At 45.2% G+C, this 24,726-nt stretch overlaps 1 protein-coding gene across 1 annotated transcript in view; it reads right to left on the minus strand.

Annotated features, from left to right (window-relative positions):
* GALNT12 (polypeptide N-acetylgalactosaminyltransferase 12) overlaps window positions 1-24,726 on the minus strand; it is a 1,011,450-nt gene that overhangs the window by 353,817 nt on the left and 632,907 nt on the right. The window contains exon 6 of the mRNA XM_078687689.1: window positions 23,537-23,713. Coding sequence (XP_078543815.1) covers window positions 23,537-23,713 — 177 coding nt within the window. The remainder of the gene's footprint in view (window positions 1-23,536; window positions 23,714-24,726) is intronic.

The following is a 24,726-nucleotide window of genomic DNA, read 5'->3' on the forward strand; positions in this document are numbered from 1 at the left end:
CTGCGCAGAAAATTACTCTGTCGGGAGCGCGGTGGGTAAAGTTTACTCTGATGATGTAAATATGCCGGTCATTTTCGAAATATAGCGTGCTGGTGGTTTAACTTGGAAGAAATGGGACATGGTCTTTTTTACATTACAACATTTGCGACGTACAGCTTTAAAATAATATGTGCAAAAAGCACACAAAGCGTTCATAAATATAAAAACAGTATAGATGGAAAATATATATTTTTTTCCATTCCTCTACCATTGTTCACTTATTTAGCAATTTTACGGTCCGAAAACTGCTACCTTGAGAGTACAGGTCTATGCCGAACAAATACAAATGTTAAATTACGAAATCATGTACGATTAAGATGGCGGCCGATTTTTTCTCCCCTCTATCTTGAAGCGGCGCGGGTGGATGACGTCGTGCAACGGGGCAGCGTGAGCGGTACTGCTGCTTCTGTTGCCAGGGAAGGAGAGGCTGGAGGTCAGAGCAGGGAGCCGAAAGGAACCGCGTGTTCCCTACAGCCGCTGGAAGCCCTGAAGCAGCCATGTCCTACTGCCGGCAGGAAGGTGCGGACAAGGAGGGTTGGTGTGATCAGGGGGTCTGGTCTGAGAACTGACCATTTGGGGATAGGTGGCACGTTTTCAGGTCTATATGCGAAGTTTCCATTTGTGGTTATGTATGATACTTAAGGCGACGCAATATCATCCGCGAAACCGAGCTGATACCTCTGTGCAATGAGAAACATTTCAGAAATTATGAAGTTTTAGAATTACAATGCGACGCTTTGGAAATACAAGGATAGATATAGCGTATAGAATGGAAGCCCTGGCCCGAGACAGCAGGTTTTATTTTATTTATTTAATGTATTTTTATAAAGCGCGGACTTTACCCGAAGGTGTCAGAGCACTGAACAATAGAACCAGTTACGTTACATGAGAGAACTGTTACAGGAATGGAACAAACAAAAATAGCATGCCATAGAATCGAAGCGACGCAGGCAAAAGGCACACAATCTCAAGCATAGCATGAACAGCATGCGAGTAGGGCGGATGGATGGGGTTGGATGGGGTTTGAAGCTCGCACTCTTCCTGCTGCAGTATGGCGATAGGCATGCGGAACAGAAGCCGGTGCAGCTTTACTGTGTGCAGGGCGGCTCGGTGAACTGTCCCGGCCAGCGTGCAGTGTAGACTTGTATTGCTTATTGCGTTATTGTTTGTTTCTAATGTGGCCAGGGACTAAGCAGTAATGGTTTGCTTGCGCATGAAAAGTTTTGAGTGGCGTTAAAAAGCAGCAGAGCATGCTTCTCCTTACGGGTGTAGGGCTAATGCAAAAGAGTGTGTGTGTGTGGGGCTCTGTGTGTGTGAGGCTCTGTCTGTGTGTGTGTGTGGCTCTGTCTGTGCGTGTGTGGCTCTGTCTGTGCGTGTGTGGCTCTGTCTGTGTGTGTGTGTGTGGCTCTGTCTGTGTGTGTGTGTGTGGCTCTGTCTGTGTGTGTGTGGCTCTGTCTGTGTGTGTGGCTCTGTCTGAGTGTGTGGCTCTGTCTGAGTGTGTGGCTCTGTCTGAGTGTGTGGCTCTGTCTGAGTGTGTGGCTCTGTCTGAGTGTGTGGCTCTGTCTGAGTATCTGTGTGTGTGTGGCTCTGTGTGTGTGTGTGTGGCTCTGTGTGTGTGTGTGTTGGGCTCTGTGTGTGTGTGTGTGTGTGTGTGTGTGGCTCTGCGTGTGTGTGTGTGTCTCTGTCTGTGTGTGTGTGTGTGTGGCTCTGTCTGTGTGTGTGTGGCTCTGTGTGTGTGTGTGTGTGTGGCTCTGTGTGTGTGTTGGGCTCTGTGTGTGTAGCTTTTTTTGTAGGTGTGTCTGTGTGAGGGTGGCTCTGTGTGTGTGTGTAGGTGGGTCTGTGTGAGGGTGGCTGTGTGTGTGTAGGTGGCTCTGTATGGGTGGTTCTATGTGTGTGTGGGTGGCTCTATGCGGGTGGCTCTATGTGCGTGGCTCTGTGTGGGAGGCTCTGTGTGGGTGGCTCTGTATGTGTGTGTGGGTGGCTTTGTGTGTGTGGCTCTGTGTGTGGATGCAAATGCAATAGGTCTCACATTTGCAAGAGATTAAGCAATTGGCATTGTAAATGACAATGCCATTTATTTATGTTTTAAAAACAAAAACATAAATACAAATAATGTCATGAGCAATGCCAATAGCTCTAAATTTAACAATGCCGAGACCATTGCATTGTAAATGCTTGTTATATTGTGTTTTAAGGTTTTAAAATGTAATGTAATGCACTTTTAAGATTTTTATTATGAAATCGAATAAAGTATTGAAATTAAATGAAATAAAACAGCTCACTGGTGTTAGTAAAACGAGTGATCTAGGGTTGACTTAACCAATAAAATCATTATAGCTTGCAGGGTAAAACTAGTAAGTTCTTGTCAAAAAACACCTTGTGGGATTATGTGGTATGGAATATTTGGGACCCGAGCCTTGTACACTTTTTACTACCTCACCTGTGTCATTTGTCACACCAATGCTCTAAAATACGTGTTTTGCCTTTGGGTCACTTCCACTGCCCTTTCAGATACAAATTTGAATAACAGCTCGCATGGGCCAGGGAGAGGACCGACCTCCCAGCCACTAAGCCCCTGGTCCCAATTTCAATCACAAACTGCTCAGTCATCAAATCCTCCATTCCTCCTTCAATTTTAAACCAATACAGCCCTTTGCAAAGTTTGTCAGAAGTTTATTGACAAATATTGTCTCCTGACCCAGTTAGTTTTTCTCCTGTCATACCTTCCAATAATCTGTATCAGTTTTACTTTGGGAAGACAGGCGTGTTGCCATATGAGAGGTGTGTCACACACAACTTGGTTGTGTGTAGTGTTAAGTTGTTCCATTGTTGGGTTGCTCAGTTTATTTAACAACCAGTTGCACTCTCTTGCCTTCAGTACTAGTAAAAAATAGATGAGGATGGCCAAATTCAAAGACAGGAGGGAAGAATTTGCATCAAATGTATTTTCTACACAAAAGATAACAGGCAAGAAATCCAATGAGACAGGTCTAGTAGGGGGTTTGAAAGCTCAATTCCAAAAGAAAAAGCAGGAACTCGCAAGGTGGTGGGACAGCATCACCGTGCAGCAATATTTAGACAACAATCGGGATCCTCGTGGATTGAGAATTTTAATCTTCCCAACTTTCGAGGACCTAGATGAAGTCCTATTGAAGGAATGAGAGGAAAATCTATCCTATTCATCGATTACGATGATGAAAATTCTTATAGTACATGCCGAGAAGAAGGCAGCTACATTATTAAAAGAGATTGATAAACTTGAGAAAGAGCTAGAGGCCAGTCCACTCACAGAGGTAGTGAAGAAGAACTATCTCATCTTGGAAAAAGTTATGGAAGAATACCAAATATACCAGAGGGATAAAAAGGCCAAAAAATTCCAGAGGGATGAGGCAGACTACCGTGACAGTGGGTTGAGATTACGATCGAAATTTGTGCCACAGTGTTCACATCCTAATATTGATCTGTTTAGGACAAGTGTGACAGATAATCTACATAAACTGTTGAATGAAAATGTACATAGAGATATGGGTCCATACAATCTATCAAAGGGGGAACAACTAGCCTTCCAAAGACTTTGTGAAAATGAAAGTCTGGTAATACGTGAAGCCGATAAGGGCGGTAACGTGGTTATCATGAGGAAAGAGGACTATATGGGGGAAATTGCAAGACAACTTGGAGATCTCTCTTGCTAAGAACATGTTGCCCATAAGCCCATACCGGATTTAACATTTTATGTTAATACCAAATTGGGAGACTGGAAGGAGAGAGGACTACTGACGGATGAGGAGGTTAGGTACCTAAAGGTAATAAAACCAAAGCTATCCTTGTATCTATGTCCTCCCCAAAGTCCATAAGGGAGGTGATTTTCCCCCAGGTCGTCCCATCATTGCCAGCATAGACTCCCCCACAGAACGGCTATCTGAATATGTAGATACATTTCTGCAGCCATTGGTTAAAACATACCCCCCTTTATAAAAGATAGTAAAGATGTCCTCAATAAATTTGAGGATGTCAATTGGACCGAAGGACTACATTTTGTATCGTTTGACATAACGAGTCCATACACTTGTATCAACAAGCATTTACAATGCAACGGTCTCGCCTTTGCAAAAGTTAGAGCTATTAGCATTGCAAATGGTAAATTTTTATTTATGTGTTTGTTTTGAAAACAGATAAATAAATGGCTTTGTCATTTACAATGCCAATAGCTTAATCTCTCGCAAATGCCACACACAAAGACACAGAGCCACACACACAGAGCCACACACACACCCACACACACACCCACACACAGAGCGAGCCACACACACACAAAGCCACACACACACACAGACCCACACACACACACAGACCCACACACACAGACTCAGAGCCACACACAGAGCGAGCCACACGCACACACAGAGCCACACACACACATAGCCACAAACACAGAGCCACACACACACAGAGCCACACACACACACACACACACACACAGAGCCACACACACCCAGAGCCATAATGAAACATAAAGTGGGCCCTGATGCTGATGTACTCCCTACAGTCCCATCGCCAGTGTGTCTTTTGTATGTCAATTATTAAGACAGTACTCTTTGTCCAGCTAGAGGGGTGATTGGAAAGGCTTGTTTTTATAGAATGTGTTGAGGTCAATGACATATTTATAGTGAAATCCATAGGCACCATCTTGGATTTCGCCCTGTTGGGCCGTTGCACTTCTTTTGGTACTAGTAAACCAAGGGGGGCTGCTGCTACTGCAGGACCTTCAGGGTGTAGCAGGCGTTTAGGGGATTAAATTGCAATAGATAGTCTGATGACTGCAATGCGACGCCATTTGTTTTTATTCAGGGTCTAATTTTTGCCTGTGAGACCACGCACTCTTGAGCTCCCACTAGGTTTGTGCTCTCAGACCACACTTTAGACAGATGGTCAATATCATTTTGGGACATGGCCTATTGTGTGCCTAGTGTGCTGCCCATACTCAGGCTTACATCCTCTTATAAGTTCATCCAGAGATGTCCTTGTTTCTCTGGCGCGTGGCAAAAGTTTATTCTAAATAAGCGAGAACAAGTCTGATTGAACTGTGGTGGCCTAGAGTGGCTGTGAGAAGGCATGAGTGGAGTGGATCCGAGCCAGCTGCTCATGCATGTTGCGGAGTGCCCTTTACCCACGGCGGGCCTGTGTGTGGCATAAATGCTGTGTGCCGGGTCTCCTGGAAGAGAAGGGAGCTGGAGGCTCGGAGCCCCGATGGCTGACCAGAGTTGGGCAGCCAGAGGAGGGCCCCCAAGGAGCACTCAACTATGGTGATGATCTTCCCATTGGAAGCGGTTGGTACTCCCAGCAGCCCTGCCGCCAAGGTGAGGGGCCACCAGAATCGCTGCCTGGCAAGGGATCGCAGCCCCGACGGGCCTCCTTGCAGGACTGCTTGCAGACAGAAGGACCTCAAACTGCTCGAGGAGCCACTTCTAGGTCTGAAGCCGCGGCACAGGGAGCTGGGTCCCGCTTTGCTTCCTTCCCGAGTCCTGGACACAGGTGCCCCTGGGCACAGAAGGAGGGGTCCCGGAGTGCAATTGAGGCACTGGGCGCCTAAATGCCTGTGTAACCTGCAGTCTTAACATACTATTGGACCCCCCATATCGTCCATCAAGCCTTGACCCCTCATTAGGCCTGGGCGGAGAATTCTTGCCACCGTCCGAGAAGGCTGCATGGGGTGGCGGGATGGAGAGGTGATTGGGGCTGCGCAGCTGCCGCAGGCGGCCCCACAGACCCGGGCAGTCATCACTCACTATGAAGAAGCGCTGTCCGGCAGTGGAAAGAGGTCTTTCGCTGGAGGCTGTGCGTCTGGTCCTGGCAGCTGTGGCAGCAGGCTCACGGGTCGCGCTGGGCAGGCAGGAGTCAGCGCTCCAGGCAATCGGGCTCTGGCGTCTCAGTGAGGGAGTTACGGGGTGCCGATTTGGGTTCGCCTGCAACGATGTTCAGTCTGGAGGTCGAGTTAAAGGGAGCTAGTCCAGCAGGAGCGTCCACTGCCGATTTCAGGAGCTCGCGTCCATGCCAATGGGAAAGGTTCTGTCTCGTCGACCGCTCAGCTGTTCAGGCGCCATCTTAGCTTGTTCAAAGTCGGGAACGTTACAGCTCATTTCTCCGCGATGCACATCGGAGAGAGGTGAAAATGAGCTTCGGATAACCAGCCTGTATTCCGGTATGGGAATTGATGTTGTGGGTGGGAGAACAAGTCGCATGGTCGATGGTTGGAGAGTGAAAGGACCCAAGCAAAATGGTGGCAGCTGATGCGGATATAGGCGTGGTGCGATGCGGTGGCAGTAGACTCAGCTTCAGAAGATCCTTGTTTACCGCTGATTTCAGGTGAGCAAATGAAAGAAGTACTATCCTGATAACCCACCCATACCTTGTCCCCAGTGCCCCTACTGTCTTCATAAACATTACCCAATTACACCTCCACGCCCCCTCAGCATCTTATTTCCCTCACCTGATCCCAGTGGCTGCCCTGGTATCGCCCCGTTTGCCAGGGGGCGCTCAAACGCCGACAGCAGGGATCCCTCCTCCTCAGGGCTCAGAAAGTCTCGGATCAGCCGTACACCCCGGGGGAGGAGCAGGGGGAGTATAGCGGGGCAGGAAGGCGCTAGCGGGACGGAAGAGTTAGTACAGTATTTCAGATGGCCTCATCACGGAGGTGCGGCACAGCCAAACTCGAAACGTCATGCTTATGGCATCGAAAATACCGGCCATGGGCGCCGCCATCTTCGAACAGCCCGGAGCCTGCCGAGACAAGGGGCAGCACGCCACTTACACATACATGGCAATAGTATCTCCAGTAAGTAGCTAAATAAACTTTTGAAGGCAAACATGGTCCTACCTCACCTTCTTCCGCATAAAATCTCGCTATTTCAAATATCGTTTAAAGAGCAAATATAATGTTTGTTTCTGTTGCAAAAGCATTCTCTTGGAGAGAGTGAATCGCGTTGAAAAACGTATGAGATTCTAGTATCATCCGCACACCTATTAAACAAGCTCTGGCCATGTCTGTAAGCCCCGTCCTTTTGCGATTGGGGGGCGTTTTTTTTTCTTTCTCCCCACTTCTCCATTGGCTGGAATGTAAACAACGGGCGTGTTTTAGACTTGTTGTTTACATTCCAGCCAATGGAAAGAGGAGAGAAAGAAACGAAAAAACAAACCCCTCAATCTGAAAAAGACGGGCTTAGCTCGAAAAAATTACATCACTGAAACCTCCTCTCCAATGGCTGGCCGCCGTTTAGGAAGCCAGCCAATGGAGAAGAGGGGCGGGGTTAACCCTCGCTACTAAGAAACATAAAATCTCGCCAGCGAGACTGCGCATGTGCGCAGCCTACGCTAGCCGAGACCTAAAAAGGCATGGGGCCTACGCGCAATGAGTCACTTTCTCAAGACAAGATCAGCAGAATGGTATGCGGACAATGAAATGATTCTTGAGATGACTGACTTAATACTCTCGAAAAACTTATTCCTTCAATCGGTGGCATCACCAACTGCACGGTACTGCGATGGGAGCAAAATTTGCTCCAACATACGCTGGATTGTTCATGGGCTACTGGGAGAAAGAGCACGCATGGGGTCGGTATGCCTCCCCTGGATTGAGAACATTATTTTCTGGGGTAGGTAAATCGACGATATACTGATTCTGTGGAATGGATCAGTAGCCCATTTGGAGGATTATTTTGCCTTCCTAAATCAATATCCTTTTAATGTGGGGCTCACTATGGTACATTCGACCAAACAGATCGACTTTCTAGATGTGACCTTTTTCGTGAAAGACAATGTAATTCATAGTAAACTATTTCGTAAACCCACTGAAAGTAACAGCATATTGCATGTGACGAGTACCCACCCAAAAGCTACCATCATGAATATCCCATATGGTGAGATGGTGAGGGTACGCCGTAATTGCAGTGAAAGAACACTATTTATTGACAATATACATGAGACCAAAAAAATATTTAGACAACGGGGTTACAAACAGAGCATTTTAGATGCTGCTGAGAATAAAATCCTCAAGAAATCCAGGGAGACCACCTTGCTACCAAGAGTAACTAATGACAATAGGCCAAATTTTCCAGCGTCTGTTAATTTTGTTACAAATTTTAACAAACATAGTCAAGGAGTTTACAAAATCCTATCCAAACATTGGCCGTTACTACAAGTTATACCAGGAATCAAGGGTGAAATATCAGTAAAACCAAAGGTCACATACAGAAGAGGCAGGACTTTGAGAGAGGTACTCTGTTCAAGATATGTAACCTCAAAAAAGAAAAGAACTTTAAATGCATGGTTACTGGGACCGGTCCATGGGTTCTTTACGTGTACTGATTGTAATATCTGTCAGTATGGTAAGAACAAGATAAAAGATTTCAGTTACAATACACAAAGGGTTTACACTATTAGACACACTATCACATGCAGAACCACGTATGTGACATATGTGCTAGGGTGTACGTGTAATACCATCTATAAGGGTAGTACGATTCGCCCGCTTAAAACTTGCATCCAGGAACATGTGAGAGCCATTCGGAACCATGATACCAGATACCCAATGACGCTGCATATGAATGAACAACATGATGGGAGGCCAGACATTTGGTTTCTTGGAATTGATCACATTCAGATGAATCCAAGGGGGGGTGATAGAGAGCTAGCCCTCAGACGCAATGAAGCAGGTTGGATCTGTAAGCTGCGGAGTAGGGGCCAAAATACAGATGATGAATTGCATTATTTCCTTTGATGATGTGAGTGTGTTTATAGATCTATACACTGTGGTGACATGCTAGTGTAAAATTATGTCAAACGAAGATGATAACTGTACTCAAAGGCATCGTGGAACAATGGCATTGCTTTAAAATATATGTAGGATGACATGTCAGCACAAAAATCATTCTATAGAGTGGTGTTTTGTATTATCTGTTATACTGTGATTGGCTATAGGATGAGTCACTGTTGCACAAGTTACTTACCTTCGGTAACGATATATCTGTAAGAAACAGTAGTTAGTGCTAGATTCCTTACCTTAAAATATCCCCAGGCGTCAGACTGGACCTGGAAAGTTTTGCGTAGCAGTACCCCTGCGCGTCGATAAGCATTGTCTGCAGCTCCGCGTCAGTCGTTGGCGTCGTGGTCGCCGGGATGACACCGCCCTCGCGCGCTGATTAGTACTATTGGTATCGTGTTGGGGTACACTTAGTGGTTAAACCTTATTCAGATAACTGACCCATAGAAGAGTGCACACTGAGAAAGATCATAAACGTTGTAGGAGGATATGCTGATAAAAACTACCCATGGAGAGTGGCATTGTATTTATCCGTTTAAATTGTGATTAGGGTAAAGTATGAACCACTGATATACTTGTTGTTTCTGCTGTCACTGGGCGCTGTGGCACATAAAGAGGAAGAGCCATTAATGCACTTACTACTTCTATTATGGAGCCCGGGTACATACAGCAGACATATTTTGTTAGGACAACTAGGTCGTAGATATCAATGTACGGTGGAATATAACACATGTCGTCAAAAAATTATGGACAAAAGTTTGGGTCAATATTTATTGCACATATTGGGAGACTACCAGGCAAAAGGTATTGGGACTGTGCGCGGTGACAAAGGCCCATGGGCTGTGAAATAGGCTTTATATCAATTCTATTGTCACAGTTCAGAATGATGATGCGAGTGCAAGACATTGAAATAAACCTTCGTCAAATTTAGAATGCTTTATTTACCTCGCACAGGTGTCTTTGACTTGTGAGCCACCAACATCTTGAGGTAATTTATTGACTATCCCTGGGGATAACTGTGGCGCGAGATAACGTGGTAGACGTACCGCACAAATAAAAGGAGCGGGTCTGCTCGGGCGTTTACCTTTCAACGCTCGAGTGGATACATTGTTGCCGCTAGGACACGCAGCGATCTAGGTGAGTTGGGATTCACGCTTACAGGCGGGTAATCCAACTTCAAAGAAACAATCAGGCGGTTGGGACAGAGTCATTTATAAAGTTGAGGATTAATGACTTAATATGAAAACGAACTGCACAACAACTTTAGATGCGGGACGGCTGGAGGGAAATGGCGAAATCAAACGCTCACGGGGTCAAACAGTCGGGCCTCTGATTCAAATGAGTTGCCACACAATTACTTGTACTTTGAAAAGGCGCGATTGTGTCGTGATGTGGACGGGGAAAAACGTAGTTTTGATAATCTGTGATGTAATTATATACACAGGGTGGCCTGTACCGCGTTAAACTGATAAAGTGATTATCGGCATGAACAAAAGGCCCAGGGCTTGATTGTACACGGGTTCTCTGACATTTAACTTTGGAATCTCCCGTGATGTAATGCACGGTGTCTAACAGTCGGGCCTCTGATTTAAATAATTTGTTACATAATGATTTGTACTTGGGAAAGGCGTGACTACGTCAAGATGTGATTCATCAAAAGAAGGATGAGGAATTCTTGTCCTGTTCAGTTCCCCAAGGACAATATACTGATAATCAATCAGAAGAGGACACTGGTATCTACAGTAACCATTGGTTATCTTTGACAACCCTCATAGACGCTGAAGATTGTAACGATGCGGTATATTTGTTTTTCCGCCCCTCATCTAGCGTCATGGCATAGTCATTGGGTGGTCAAAAGGTATAGTATGCCTGCCTCGCCCGAGGCAACCTCTGGAGAATGTAGAAGTGTCCAGAGATCAAAGGACACCTCCGGAGGGATGATGTCCAAAAGCCAAACTTAGAGGGTGAATTAAAAAACAGTTCTTCACCGAATTGACAGCTTTATTAGAAAAGGTGAGTACTGTTAATAAAAATAACTTGGTATATTCGATAATCGAGTTACTGGATTATCATATATGACATTATAAAAAAGTCGACATGTTTCAGCTCCTGTTGGCCCAGCCGGGTCTAAAGAGCTTTCGTCAGGACAAAGACAAAGGGAGGGGTACTTACACAACTTGTGCAGTATACTTGTGCTTACTGGCAATCACAAATTCATATTCCTGTATATTGGAAACAAGAACAAAACATCATGCTGTACACATATGCGGGTACACTTGGCATACTTGACTGTTCATTTTATTGGCTTATAGCACAATATTATAGTAAATAGGTGCCAATTTTTAGGGGTGCATAATACTAAATGCACTAAAGCTATTGGAGAGCAGTGAATAGGGGGAAAAAAGGGTGAGGGTCTCAATCGGAAAGTGAACACTCTAATTAGATTAGGGCGCTAACATGCTCAATCGCTATAATTGCGAACAGTTTTTGTGCATAATTTCTAGTAATGTTGTCTATTATGCCATCATCTTGTACAAATGTCAGGTGCATATTGGTGGGTTTCTACAAACCACTAGGGCATTGTGTGTTATTAATAGATTTCTTGCAATTGTGCAAATAACAGATCTCTCACAGCATACTGGTAAGTCATTAGCTGTGAGCGTTTAATATCTCCTTTTGCGTGTGGCCATCAAAGGATGTTGAAAGTTTGCTCACTTATTTCTAGTGTGGTAATTAGTGGATGTTACACGGTCCGGTACGGGCGTATTATGATCAAGGAGACAAGTAAATCAAAATACAAGAAGAAGTACCTGATTGCTGGGAGAATTACTCATCTTCAGGGCGCACGATGTCGCTATTCAACATGGTCTCGGCTAAGATATTAAAAACAATGTGTAAATACCATAGTAATCCTGACAGGGCGCGGCGGTTGCACGCGCTCGGTAGCTTTCCTCTTACCCACGTGGAGACTCAGAAATTGCCCGTGCTGACTCTGCCCCTGGATGTTAGCGCCCTAATCTAATTAGAGTGTTCACTTTCCGATTGAGACCCTCACCCTTTTTTCCCCCTATTCACTGCTCTCCAATAGCTTTAGTGCATTTAGTATTATGCACCCCTAAAAATTGGCACCTATTTACTATAATATTGTGCTATAAGCCAATAAAATGAACAGTCAAGTATGCCAAGTGTACCCGCATATGTGTACAGCATGATGTTTTGTTCTTGTTTCCAATATACAGGAATATGAATTTGTGATTGCCAGTAAGCACAAGTATACTGCACAAGTTGTGTAAGTACCCCTCCCTTTGTCTTTGTCCTGACGAAAGCTCTTTAGACCCGGCTGGGCCAACAGGAGCTGAAACATGTCGACTTTTTTATAATGTCATATATGATAATCCAGTAACTCGATTATCGAATATACCAAGTTATTTTTATTAACAGTACTCACCTTTTCTAATAAAGCTGTCAATTCGGTGAAGAACTGTTTTTTAATTCACCCTCTAAGTTTGGCTTTTGGACATCATCCCTCCGGAGGTGTCCTTTGATCTCTGGACACTTCTACATTCTCCAGAGGTTGCCTCGGGCGAGGCAGGCATACTATACCTTTTGACCACCCAATGACTATGCCATGACGCTAGATGAGGGGCGGAAAAACAAATATACCGCATCGTTACAATCTTCAGCGTCTATGAGGGTTGTCAAAGATAACCAATGGTTACTGTAGATACCAGTGTCCTCTTCTGATTGATTATCAGTATACGTCAAGATGTGGACAGAAAAAACAGTTTTAATAATCCGTGATGTAATTTCATACACGGGGTGGCCTGTATTAAATGCCGCAATTTATTGTTTATGGCTGAAACATCACGGTAAATGGGTGAAACGATTATCGGCATGAACAAAAGACATAGGGCTTGACTGCATACGGGTCTTTTTAAATTAATCTGTATATTAAAACAGTGGCCAACAGTTTGCCACTCGAGCATCAACTAACTAGATAAGGGCAATGTGCGGCCTCCATCCATGTACTTGTAAAGTAAAATTAGGTAACCTTAATACTAAGTAGGAGACATTGGATTACGGGGTATATTAGGCATAAATATCCAAGCATACCGGGTACATTGCTCTTTGTTACTCATTACAGGCACAGTAGCCGAATATAATTAAGCTATCAAGCGACTGCATACATCTATGGGATCTGTGAATACCGGACACAGATATCGGTAGGAAATGGTTTTGTAGAGAATAAATGGGGCTGCGTTAGATTAGTAACGTCAGCAGCAGGAGCCATGTGGGTATATGCAAGGTCTATTATAATTCAATATGCGTTATGCTTTAACTGCTCAAAAATTACTTTATGGGGGTACTACACTTATCCCAAAGTATGGATAACTTCTTACTTGAAATGGAGTGTTTAATTTGTGGAGCCACAAACATTGATAATGTCAAGCGGTTGGTCTAATATTGACTTTGGTCCATTTTTGTTTTGACTGGGAAATGTATGTACAAAAACGTATTGAGAGAATAGAAGGATGTACAACTTAGGGACCAAGAAGTTGCCGGTCTGCTGTATAATATGAGATAAAGGGGTATCTGGTGGGTTATTTTTTAATATGGAGAGTATGACAAAATACCCCTATGTGGGACAAAAAACCTGAAAAAATAATATAATTGGACTGGCTAAAAGATATCATCTTGCAATCAATTTATAAAGGTGCAATTGTGAACAAGGAAAGAGTTTTGTACCAAAAATGTGATAAGGGTAGGTGCAGATGCCTCAAACTCTTGATTGAGGTATTTGTACCTACTAAGTGGTGTGTCAAAATATAATGTCAAATGGTGTTCAAAGATTCTTCCTGTCTTGGTGCAGTAGATGTTCGTATTGTTTGTCAAATGGTTTTTATATGTGACTATAAATATGTTTTAAAATATTTTCACAGCCCTGACGAAGTTCTTTGTAAGAACGAAATGCGATGGCTGCCCGATGAAATGTATATGAATAAAGAAGTTTAAAAGAAAACGTTAAAACCATATCAACATTGGATGGACATTTCTTAATCCATTTGTACTTTTGTTACTTATGTGAGGTGGTGCAATCCACAGTGGGTAGAAGGTTTGATTTTGATCATTGAGATCGCTCCTTGGGGACAACAGGGGCATTGGAAATGCACACCACAGGAGCTAGGAGCTCATAGTCCAAGTCTTACTCTTTGGGAGGGCGGGTATGTTGTCATATGAGAGGTGCGTCACACACAACTTGGTTGTGTGTAGTGTTGTGTTGTTCCATTGTTGGGTTGCTCAGTTTTAGATTACTCCAAGGGAGCACCAATGCCTATGATAGTCAAGACATGCCGAGCCTTAGCTAATTCAGCTCTGGGTTGTGTCAGGGAACATAGCTGGAATCCGACAGAAACTAGCAAATGAAAACTGTCTGTTTGAAATAAATAATTTTGACATCATTTGCTGCCAAGAAACCTGGTCTACCTTTTGCGTCCCTGCTACTCCATCACCCACTGGAAGAGGTAAGGGGGGAGGTTTTATCACAACTGTCTCTTGGCCGTAAGGGACTTAAATGTTATAGCTTTGTTTTCAAGCCCCATTTCCAGATTTTAAAGGTGCCACAGTAACATTTATATAACATAATTGTGATACCTTTTTATTATAACTCTTTTTCAGCACAACCAGGGAGCATTACTGAAGACTTGGAAGTCATTCGTGAAATACAATCATCTAGCGAAAAGAAGCATATTTTCCTCTAATGGGCTAGCAATTTTAATATTGGCATGTGCACCAGTAGTGGCAATAATGCCTGCAGAGTTACCAATGTAAAGGACAATAATGTTGGACATTACACCCACAATGCTTATGGGGAAGCTCTTTACCATCTAATACTCCCCCATAACCTCTCGTTTTCATCAAACTTGCACGGGGAACATTATAGCAACCCACCTAGCTCTGTCGGCAGGGGGAGGGTAGCGCGATTGATTTTATTTTACTCTCAGCGGATCTGACTTCACTGTTAAAGAGCCATGAAGGCACGCCCCTCTCCTCTGAGAGAACACCACTCTATTGTCCTCAGTTTTTCTATCCCTGTAGAAAGCCGCCCTTGATTTTACTCAGAAATAAGGGTGTGCAAATGAAAGGGGCAAAAAATTGACGCACACAAGTACTTTAAAGACCTGGTTAGCAAGAACACCCAATGCCACTGAAAACTGTCTCTCAGAAGAGGCAATCCCTGGTAAAATTTAGGAGACTTTTACAGACCTGTCCAAGTCAATCCATCAAATGCTTACCAGAAATAAAACCACCAGTGCCTGTCCAGTTCATATGTGGTTTAATTCAGAGAATACTATGGCTTATAAAGCCTTTAAAAAGGCAACCAGCATGATTCCCCGTAACCCGATAAATGTAAGGGCGGCTAGGAGCCCCTATCGGCAGGCAGCTGAAAACAGAAAGAAGGAAATAAGACACAAAGCTTAGGAAGATCTAAAAAGGGCTGCACAACTAAGGGGTAGTTGTAAGTTGACTATTATTTACAGAAGGTAGCACCTCGGGAATTGATTGCCACATTCTCGAACAGGAATGGGTGACACATCTCAGAAAGTTTTGACCCTGATAATGTGGACTCAAAGAACCAACCTCCCTCAGTTTGGGCTGATGTGCCTTAGGATACCAAGTTAATATTATCTGAGGGCATCACCGTGGTGGAGGTATCCCAAGCTATCGTCAGCTCTGTGGCAGGAAAGACACCTGTCATTGATGGGGTACCAGTCGATTAGTTTAAGCAAAATAACACTACTGGGCCCCTCTACTGACTAACGTTTTTACAGCTATCATCAAAACTGGCCCTATTGACTCATGGTGGGAGTCGACTAGTGTACCTATCTTTAAGAAAGGGGATAGGAACCTCCTGACAATTTATTGCCCCATATCCTTATTGGATTCGTCAGTTAAATTACTCTGGCATGTTATGTTAGGCATACTTGAAGAATAGGCAGAGAAACACTCTTTCTTTTATAAGGTGCATTTGGTTTTAGACTACACTTGGTTGTGGTCAAACAGGCACTTAATCGCTCTCTAATTCAAGGTAAATACATCAAGGCCATGACAGGAGCCATTTACATGGCTTTTCCTGTGCCGGGGTTGATGGAATCAGCGGACCTTGAACCTTCTCTATTGGTCCTTTTAAAAAGTCTTCATTGAGACACCTTCAAGAAAGTCTGCTAATCTCAATCAGGCAACTGCACAAAAGCCATAAACGTTACCTGAGGTGTAAGGCAAGGTTGTATATAAGCGTCTTTTTAATTTTTACTTTATATAAATGCCCTAGATAAATCTTTAGCCTCCAGAGCCACAGATGTTCCCAAAATAGGATATCGCCATGTCTCTGTACTTTTGTATTCGGATGACGTGGTCCTTTTGGCCCGCACAGCAAATTGTCTACGGGAGCTTTTAGATGGTTTTAATGATATAATGAGTAATTTTAATTTACAGGTGAATCAAAAAAAAATTTATTCTGACTATTGGGTCAAGGAATACTTGCTCCACATGTTTTACTGTTTGAAGGTTTCCCATTACAAAGATTTCAAAAGGTATCTATCTGGGTGCTTCATAGAGGACGAGGCAAGCTTGCCACTTATCCTTTAATGGCATAACGTCTGTGTTACTTCTGAGTAGAGTTTCTCTAGTAAAATAGTTGAGGACTGCCTTAGATTGAGTAATCCAGTAGCTATCCAGGGGGTGTGTATCACTTACAACGCAACTTTTACATCGTAATGCTGTTACAACGCAGCTATTACAACGCAGGATCCATTACAACGCATGGCATTACAACGCATGGCATTACAACGCAGATGCTATTACAACGCATACCATTACATCGTAAGTATTGGTAAGTATATAATTTATTTTAATTTTATTTAATATTATATAAATGATTTAATTAATATTAATTATAAATAAAAATAAATAAAAATATTTATTTATGTTTTTAAATATTATAAATTAAATTTATTATTTTAAAATAACACAGGGGTGTTTTTAGGTTTTAGGGTAGGGTTTGGGTTTTGGGGTACAGAGGTGTTTTTAGGTTTTAGGGCAGGGTTTGGGTTTTGGGGTACAGGGGTGTTTTTAGGTTTTAGGGTAGGGTTTGGGTTTTGGGGTACAGGGGTGTTTTTAGGTTTTAGGGCAGGGTTTGAGTTTTGGGGTACAGGGGTGTTTTTAGGTTTTAGGGTAGGGTTTGGGTTTTGGGGTACAGGGGTGTTTTTTGGTTTTAGGGTAGGGTTTGTGTTTTGGGGTACAGGGGTGTTTTTAGGTTTTAGGGTAGGGTTTGTGTTTTGGGGTACAGGGGTGTTTTTAGGTTTTAGGGCAGGGTTTGGGTTTTGGGGTACAGGGGTGTTTTTAGGTTTTAGGGCAGGGTTTGGGTTTTGGGGTACAGGGGTGTTTTTAGGTTTTAGGGTAGGGTTTGGGTTTTGGGGTACAGGGGTGTTTTTAGGTTTTAGGGTAGGGTTTGGGTTTTGGGGTACAGGGGTGTTTTTAGGTTTTAGGGCAGGGTTTGGGTTTTGGGGTACAGGGGTGGTTTTAGGGCAGGGTTTGGGTTTTGGGGTACAGGGGTGTTTTTAGGTTTTAGGGAAGGGTTTGGGTTTTGGGGTACAGGGGTGTTTTTAGGTTTTAGGGCAGGGTTTGGGTTTTGGGGTACAGGGGTGTTTTTAGGTTTTAGGGCAGGGTTTGGGTTTAGGGATAATTACATTATATTTACCATTTTAAAATTAATTGAAATATATTTAATAAATTAAAAATTAATTGAAATATATTTAATAAATTAAATTAATTATTTTAATTAAATTAATTAAATTAAATAAATTAATATTATTATTTTATTTTAATTTCATTATAAAAAATATGTACATTAAACTAAATAATTTTTTTAATTAAATTAAATTATTAACAATTTTTATTATATTTACATTTATTAAATAGATATTATTTTATTAAATTAAATTAATGACAATTTTTAAATGTCTTTTAATTAAATTATTTAAAAAAAATTAATTACAATAAACTAAATAACATTTTTAAAAAAAAGTCAACTTACCTATACTTACGATGTAATGCCATGCGTTGTAATAGCATCTGCGATGTAATGCCATGCATTGTAATGACATCCGTTGTAATGGATCCCGCGTTGTAAAATCTGCGTTGTAACGGAATGCGTTGTAATACAACGCGTTGTACTGACACCAATCCATCCAGGGGCTAGCATATGTCAAGAACTTTCTTAATGACCATGGGATAAGTACATTTTTCGATGCCCCTGCAACCATCAGCATCGGTGATTAAGTGAGATTAAGAAGACTTTTTTTTTGCTCACAGAGAGAGAGAGAATTGTATTATCCTTACATATGGCCACTATCTCTCGATATGTCTCACTCTCCACTACCTCAGATATTGATACATATCTTAGTTGGGTGGAGAACCCGCAGTTAAGATTTAACCTTATCCATTCAAGACTATGTACAATTCATTACCTAGTGGCCTTTCCCCAAACAAGAGTTAGAAATGGGATTTCCGGTTGGCTAAGGCTGTCACCAAAACCAGGCAGAAACCACCACTCTAGTCAGGGAAAGGGAGTTACACTCCAAGATAACCCCTGCTCACCCCCTTGGTAGCATGACACGAGCAGTAAGGCTTACCCCGGAGGCAATGTAAGTTAAGTATTTGCGAACACACACTTTACAATGTGCCATAGGCACGGGCAGAATTTACAGGGGATTATATAGATGGGCGAATAGAAAGAAAAGGACAACCTGACCGAGGTTCAGCACAACCAAAACATTAATATAGTCCAAAGTAATTTTGGTGCAGCACACTTCCCGTGCCTGTTGTCCCTAGGCACAAATCCGGTCAGCAAGTTTTCAACAAAAGACTGAAGGCGCACTCATTAAGGAATTACACAGGTGATGTTTTTAGTCCAAAAAGTTTTTCTTCTTTATTAGGGTAATTTTACCCAATAACCATACACAGCCAACGTGTTTCGTTACTCGTCGTAACTTCGTCAGGGCATATACTCTGCTGTTTAAAGTTAAATCAGAGAGCCAGTTGTAGTAAACGCGGACGTGGTGAATGATTAGCAATTCCACAATTTGGTTAAATACATGTGCTCAGCTACTGAAAGTAAGCCAGAAAGCTGAAAGCCAGAAAAAGCAATCACGGAAATAGAATACCCGATCCACAATATAGAAGACACTGGTCACTTGTGTATCCGCATCTGTCAAAAGCAAGTAAGACCAGACGATACTTTAGTTCCGTCCTAAGAGGTCAAGGACGCTAGCGCGACCGTAGTCTCGCAATCAGAGTATGAAAACGGACCTCTGGAGTGTATAAGTCGCCTCCTAACACAACCGTGGTCTCACAATCAGAGTACACGATAAGATCTCTGGAAAATTTATGTCGCCTCCTATGTGGAAAAGAATACCTAGTCGAAACTAATGACCTCCCAGCATGATAACAGGGGTGAATGAATCTGGATTATATACATGGGATAGGGCCACATGGACCACTGTCAGGAATAATCACTTTTAGAATTAGCACTTGGTAAAATTAGCACTTTGTACAAATAGCACATACCACATATAATAACTATAGCGCCAAATAGCAACTGTAGACCACAACCAGTAACCACTGGCAAAAGGTAAGTACCACCTACGCAATCCTAAGCACTTTAGGCAAATATGACGCAGGAAACCATGAACACACCAGTATAACCCATACTAGATAAAAAAAACTCCTAAGCATAAACATATGTCTAGAGGTATCAGAAGACAGGGTGCGCAAAACATACTACACAGTACATTTCCTAACACCCAAAACGCAATAGCACCTGAATCATGATAGCAGATAAATCACATTTAGTGCAGAAATCACATTTAGCACATAACTCACATCAAAGTCCAGGTTGCGCCACTGCGCCAACACCTAAACGTAGCAGCTGCCCACTACTTGCTGGGCAGCTGAGGACAAGACCAGGGCCTAAATGCTGCAGCTGGCACTAAGTGCTGCGCAGCTGGGGAAGGCCAAAGTAGGGATGAAGGAGTGCGACTCACTCCTGAGTCCAAAGTACATGTCCCTAGGAAGGAAAACCTAAACGGTGCAGCTGCCCACTACTTGCTTGGCAGCTGGAAAGCAAAACTGCGACATGGGCCCTCACTGGCCCTCTGGACAAAACTGCGCCACAGGCTGGAGCCCTCTAGGCTCTGGAACAAAGAATACACATTTTGGGGAGCCCTCCAGGCTCAGAACACATCATACTGCGCACATTGGAGCCCTCTAGCTCTAGGAATAAATAATACGCCAAACGTTGGAGCCCTCTAGGCTCTGAAAACAAATAGGCCCCCGGTTTGGAGACATAGAGGCTCAAGGGATACTGGGGTCTTGTGGGAGCCTCGTGGGCTCTGGAGGCAAAAATGCTGCCTTCCTGGGGGGGAACGACCTGCTGCCTGCCGGGGCCGCTCTACCACCCGAAAATGCCCCTTCAGCTCTGGGGCCTTGTAATAAACAACTGTGCCCCCAAGCCCCTCACAGGGACTCAAACAAATATGGGCCATCGGTGGAGAGTCCCGCTGCCATCTGGGGCCGCTCTGACTCCGTCCAACCACCATCAGGGTACCGTGACCACAACATTAAGCCTCCTGGAGACCCCACTCACCGGCTTCTCATCATCCGGCGGGACTCTGGGCTCGCGCTGTGCACGGGAGAGTCCCCGCTCCTCGGGGACTCCCTCTCCTTCAGGAGTCGGCTCTCTCTCGTCCCCTCCTCGGTGGGGGACGTAGCACTTCTTCTTCGGCCATCCGGGGAGGCGGGGTAGGCTCCCGGCCTCCCCACGCAGGACCACCTTCTCTTTTCGGCAGTGCGGGTGGGCAGCAACTCCGGTCTCCCTCTCCACACGGGAGACCGGAAAGGCGGGACCAAGGCTTCCCCCCGGCAGGGGGAAGTGGAAAAGGGACGCACTCCAAGCCCCGCCCACAGTCAGGCGGGCGCGGGCCTGGCTTCCGGTTTCGCCGAGGCTGCTGCGGCAATCTTTCCGCGGGGGCAGCACCCAGGTTGCGCCACTGCGCCAAAACCTAAACGTAGCAGCTGCCCACTACTTGCTGGGCAGCTGAGGACAAGACCAAGGCCTAAATGCTGCAACTGGCACTAAGTGCTGCGCAGCTGGGGAAGGCCAAAGTAGGGATGAAGGAGTGCGACTCACTCCTGAGTCCAAAGTACATGTCCCTAGGAAGGAAAACCTAAACGGTGCAGCTGCCCACTACTTGCTTGGCAGCTGGAAAGCAAAACTGCGACATGGGCCCTCACTGGCCCTCTGGACAAAACCGCGCCACAGGCTGGAGCCCTCTAGGCTCTGGAACAAAGAATACGCATTTTGGGGAGCCCTCCAGGCTCAGAACACATCATACTGCGCACATTGGAGCCCTCTAGCTCTAGGAATAAATAATACGCCAAACGTTGGAGCCCTCTAGGCTCTGAAAACAAATAGGCCCCCGGTTGGAGCCATAGAGGCTCAAGGGATACTGGGGCCTCGTGGGAGCCTCGTGGGCTCTGGAGGCAAAAATGCTGCCTTCCTGGGGGGAACGGCCCGCTGCCTGCCGGGGCAGCTCTACCACCCGAAAATGCCCCTTCAGCTCTGGGGCCTTGTAATAAACAACTGTGCCCCCAAGCCCCTCACAGGGACTCAAACAAATATGGGCCATCGGTGAAGAGGCCCGCTGCCATCTGGGGCCGCTCTGACTCCGTCCAACCACCATCAGGGTACCGTGACCACAACATTAAGCCCACTTACCGGCTTCTCGTCATCCGGTGGGACTCTGGGCTCGCGCTGTGCACGGGAGAGTCCCCGCTCCTCGGGGACTCCCTCTCCTTCAGGCGTCGGCTCTCTCTCGTCCCCTCCTCGCTGGGGGACGTAGCACTTCTTCTTCGGCCATCCGGGGAGGCGGGGTAGGCTCCCGGCCTCCCCACGCAGGACCACCTTCTCTTTTCGGCAGTGCGGGTGGGCAGCAACTCCGGTCTCCCTCTCCACACGGGAGACCGGAAAGGCGGGACCAAGGCTTCCCCCCGGCAGGGGGAAATGGAAAAGGGACGCACTCCAAGCCCCGCCCACAGTCAGGGGGGCGCGGGCCTGGCTTCCGGTTTTGCCGAGGCTGCTGCGGCAATCTTTCCGTGGGGGCAGCACCGAGGGGTGGGCACCCTCGGTGTGTGAAACAAAAGTAGAAACGGGGTGGGCACCCGTTAAGGCACCTGCAAATGAGAAATAAGCGAGGTGGGCAATCGCGCCAAAAGTGAGCCAAGGGGGGGATCCCCACACCGGGGAATTCCTCGGGGGAAAGGGCAGCATCGGGCTGCCAACAATAATTGCAGCAAAGAGGGGTAGGCCCCATCCATGACAGAGCATTTCAAAAGTAGAGCGCTTCCAGGCTGCCAGAAGTCCTGGAAAGCTTGTTTAAGGGCAAAAGTCCAAAAGGGGGTCCCAGCAGCAAGTGGAGATATCCAGGAAAAGGTCTCCAGGTCAAGGAGAAAAGTCTCCCAGCCATCCTCAGGCCAGGCAGAAGGGTATCCAGGGGCTGGGCAGGGCCCAGGGAGGCAAGCATTCCCCTGGGCCCCAGCAGCAGCACGCCCCTGGTAGATTCCATTCAGAAACAAGAACATTTTCATGGGGTCACAGCCCCTCTTTTATACAGGGAAACACTTTGTCTACAAAGGTGCAGGCAAGGGGCGAACCAGATACAACTGGTTCCTGAGCACTTTGTTTTGCTCTGCCTATTCACAGGATGGGTCAGGGACATCAGACACACCACAGGGGGTGTAGCCAGCATTGTGAGGGGAAAGCCCAGCCCTATTCAGGTCCCAGGTGCACTCCTCCCCGGCCATCAACATGCAGATCTCCCATTCACCACCGGGGCAGACCCATCCTGACTTCTGGAGCCAGGCAGACCAGCCAGCCCCAGCCAATCACAAGCCAGACAGTCACTGCACAGACAGGCCAACTTCTAGAAGTGGCACTTCCACACCAGACACATGAACGCCGCACACATAATCGCGCAGCATTCAATTTCACGAGTTCGCACATACCAAACTCAACCTTGCACTCCCCACGCATCAGGAATTACCATGGACACACATTTCCCCCATGCATTCCTATGGGAGGGCAGGCCAATCTCACACACGCACTCAGAGAGAGCACGCACTTTACACTGTGCCACAGTGCAAAAGTGCGCAAAGACCAGAAATCTTTATACTGATGTAACATTAAAAGGCAAAAAGTTCAGGGGTGAACCTGTCAGAAGGGCCAAGTCCAACAGTCTTGTTTTAAATCACTCCAATGTTGCCCCATTTGATGGCATTTCGATTCAATCTACCAGCACTTTATGTTCTTTTACACATTGTTCCGCACTTTAAGATCCACTATTGATACTGGTTGCTGCTGCAACAAACCACCAAATATATTTTTCCGTCTACAGAAAAATACAATGAATAAGAACCAGGCAGTTAAGACTCCACTTAGCCAAAGAGGGGTTTGTGCAGTTGGAGAGTACAAATGGTAAATTAGAAAATGAAATGCCTCCATATAAAGTAACATTACTATTCAATTTGTTTTATCACAGAGAAACACTTTATTAATCTTAAACTCACCTTGCGAGCATGTGGATTTCGATGGTAGTAAAGCTCTTTGTATTCATCCATCCATACTTCTGCAGCACGAACACTGTTAGCTAGAGCTTTGCTTCGTGAGTAAGGTGCTTGCTTGGGAAAAACATGGCCAACGTGAGAACAAGGATGAACCTCAAGACTTCCACCACACTGCCAAATCTAAAGAGAATATATTCCAAGTTAGAGTATGACGTTTCTGTTAGCACTAAATACACTTTACAAAAATAAAAACACAGACCAGGGCATTTATGCAGAAGAACATTCTAGAACAAGGCTGAATCTCTAGACTCCCTGCTCTTCCCATAGCCTATGGGGTGTCTCAGGGTTCCATCCTATCATCAAAACAGTTCAATATTCACAAACATCCTTTGGGACTCCTGCTGGAAAACAAGAATATTGCTTGTCATCCAATAAGACAGCTTTCCTTTGCGAAAATCATGTGATCTGTACCCAGTACACATTCTCCATTTTTTTGTTAAACAATTTTTATTGCAGAGGGAAGTACAGCATACAGCGCAGTATTCAGCATCTAAAAGTGCAGAGTCGTTGGTCTCCTGATACAATTTAGACCCTATATACACAGCCATTCAGCCCACATCCCGGAGGTCGGGCGGCGTCATACTGCTAAGGTTTGCTCACTTGGCTGGGCTGCCAGCTGTAGTCTTCGTATAGAGCCCTCTGCTCTCTGCTTTTACTTTTTGCCCCGTTCCCCATTGCTACTCTAGAAGGCACATACATGTTTCGCTGTAGTAACCTGGTGTGCTGTGCACCCCCCCCCCCGATGTCTGTGTCTAGTTCTGGCGCAAGGACGTGTGCCTATATTGTGGGACTACGGATCTTTTGTACTGTTATCGTGTGTGTGTGTCCGGCATAGGTGCCGGGGTCATGATCCTTGCTGCAGAGGGTATCAGGTTCTCCGACTCAACTTCCTCCTCCTCATCTACTGCACTATCTTTTAGGGCCTGCACTAATGTTTCCCGTGCCATTGCTGCGTCCTGAGCTTTCTCGTCTGAGCTACAGCGGGCCAGTTGGAAACGAAGCGTACTCTCCGCTGTTGCCCACTTCAGAAATGCATTCATCCACCTCCGGTGTGTGGGCCCTAATTTCGATTTCCACCCCTTGGTCAGCTCTCTCTTCGCTATAAGTAGGCCCATGTCGATGAATTTGCTTGA

The sequence above is a fragment of the Lissotriton helveticus genome, chromosome 4_1 (assembly GCF_964261635.1).
Source record: "Lissotriton helveticus chromosome 4_1, aLisHel1.1, whole genome shotgun sequence".
NCBI lineage: Eukaryota > Metazoa > Chordata > Amphibia > Caudata > Salamandridae > Lissotriton > Lissotriton helveticus.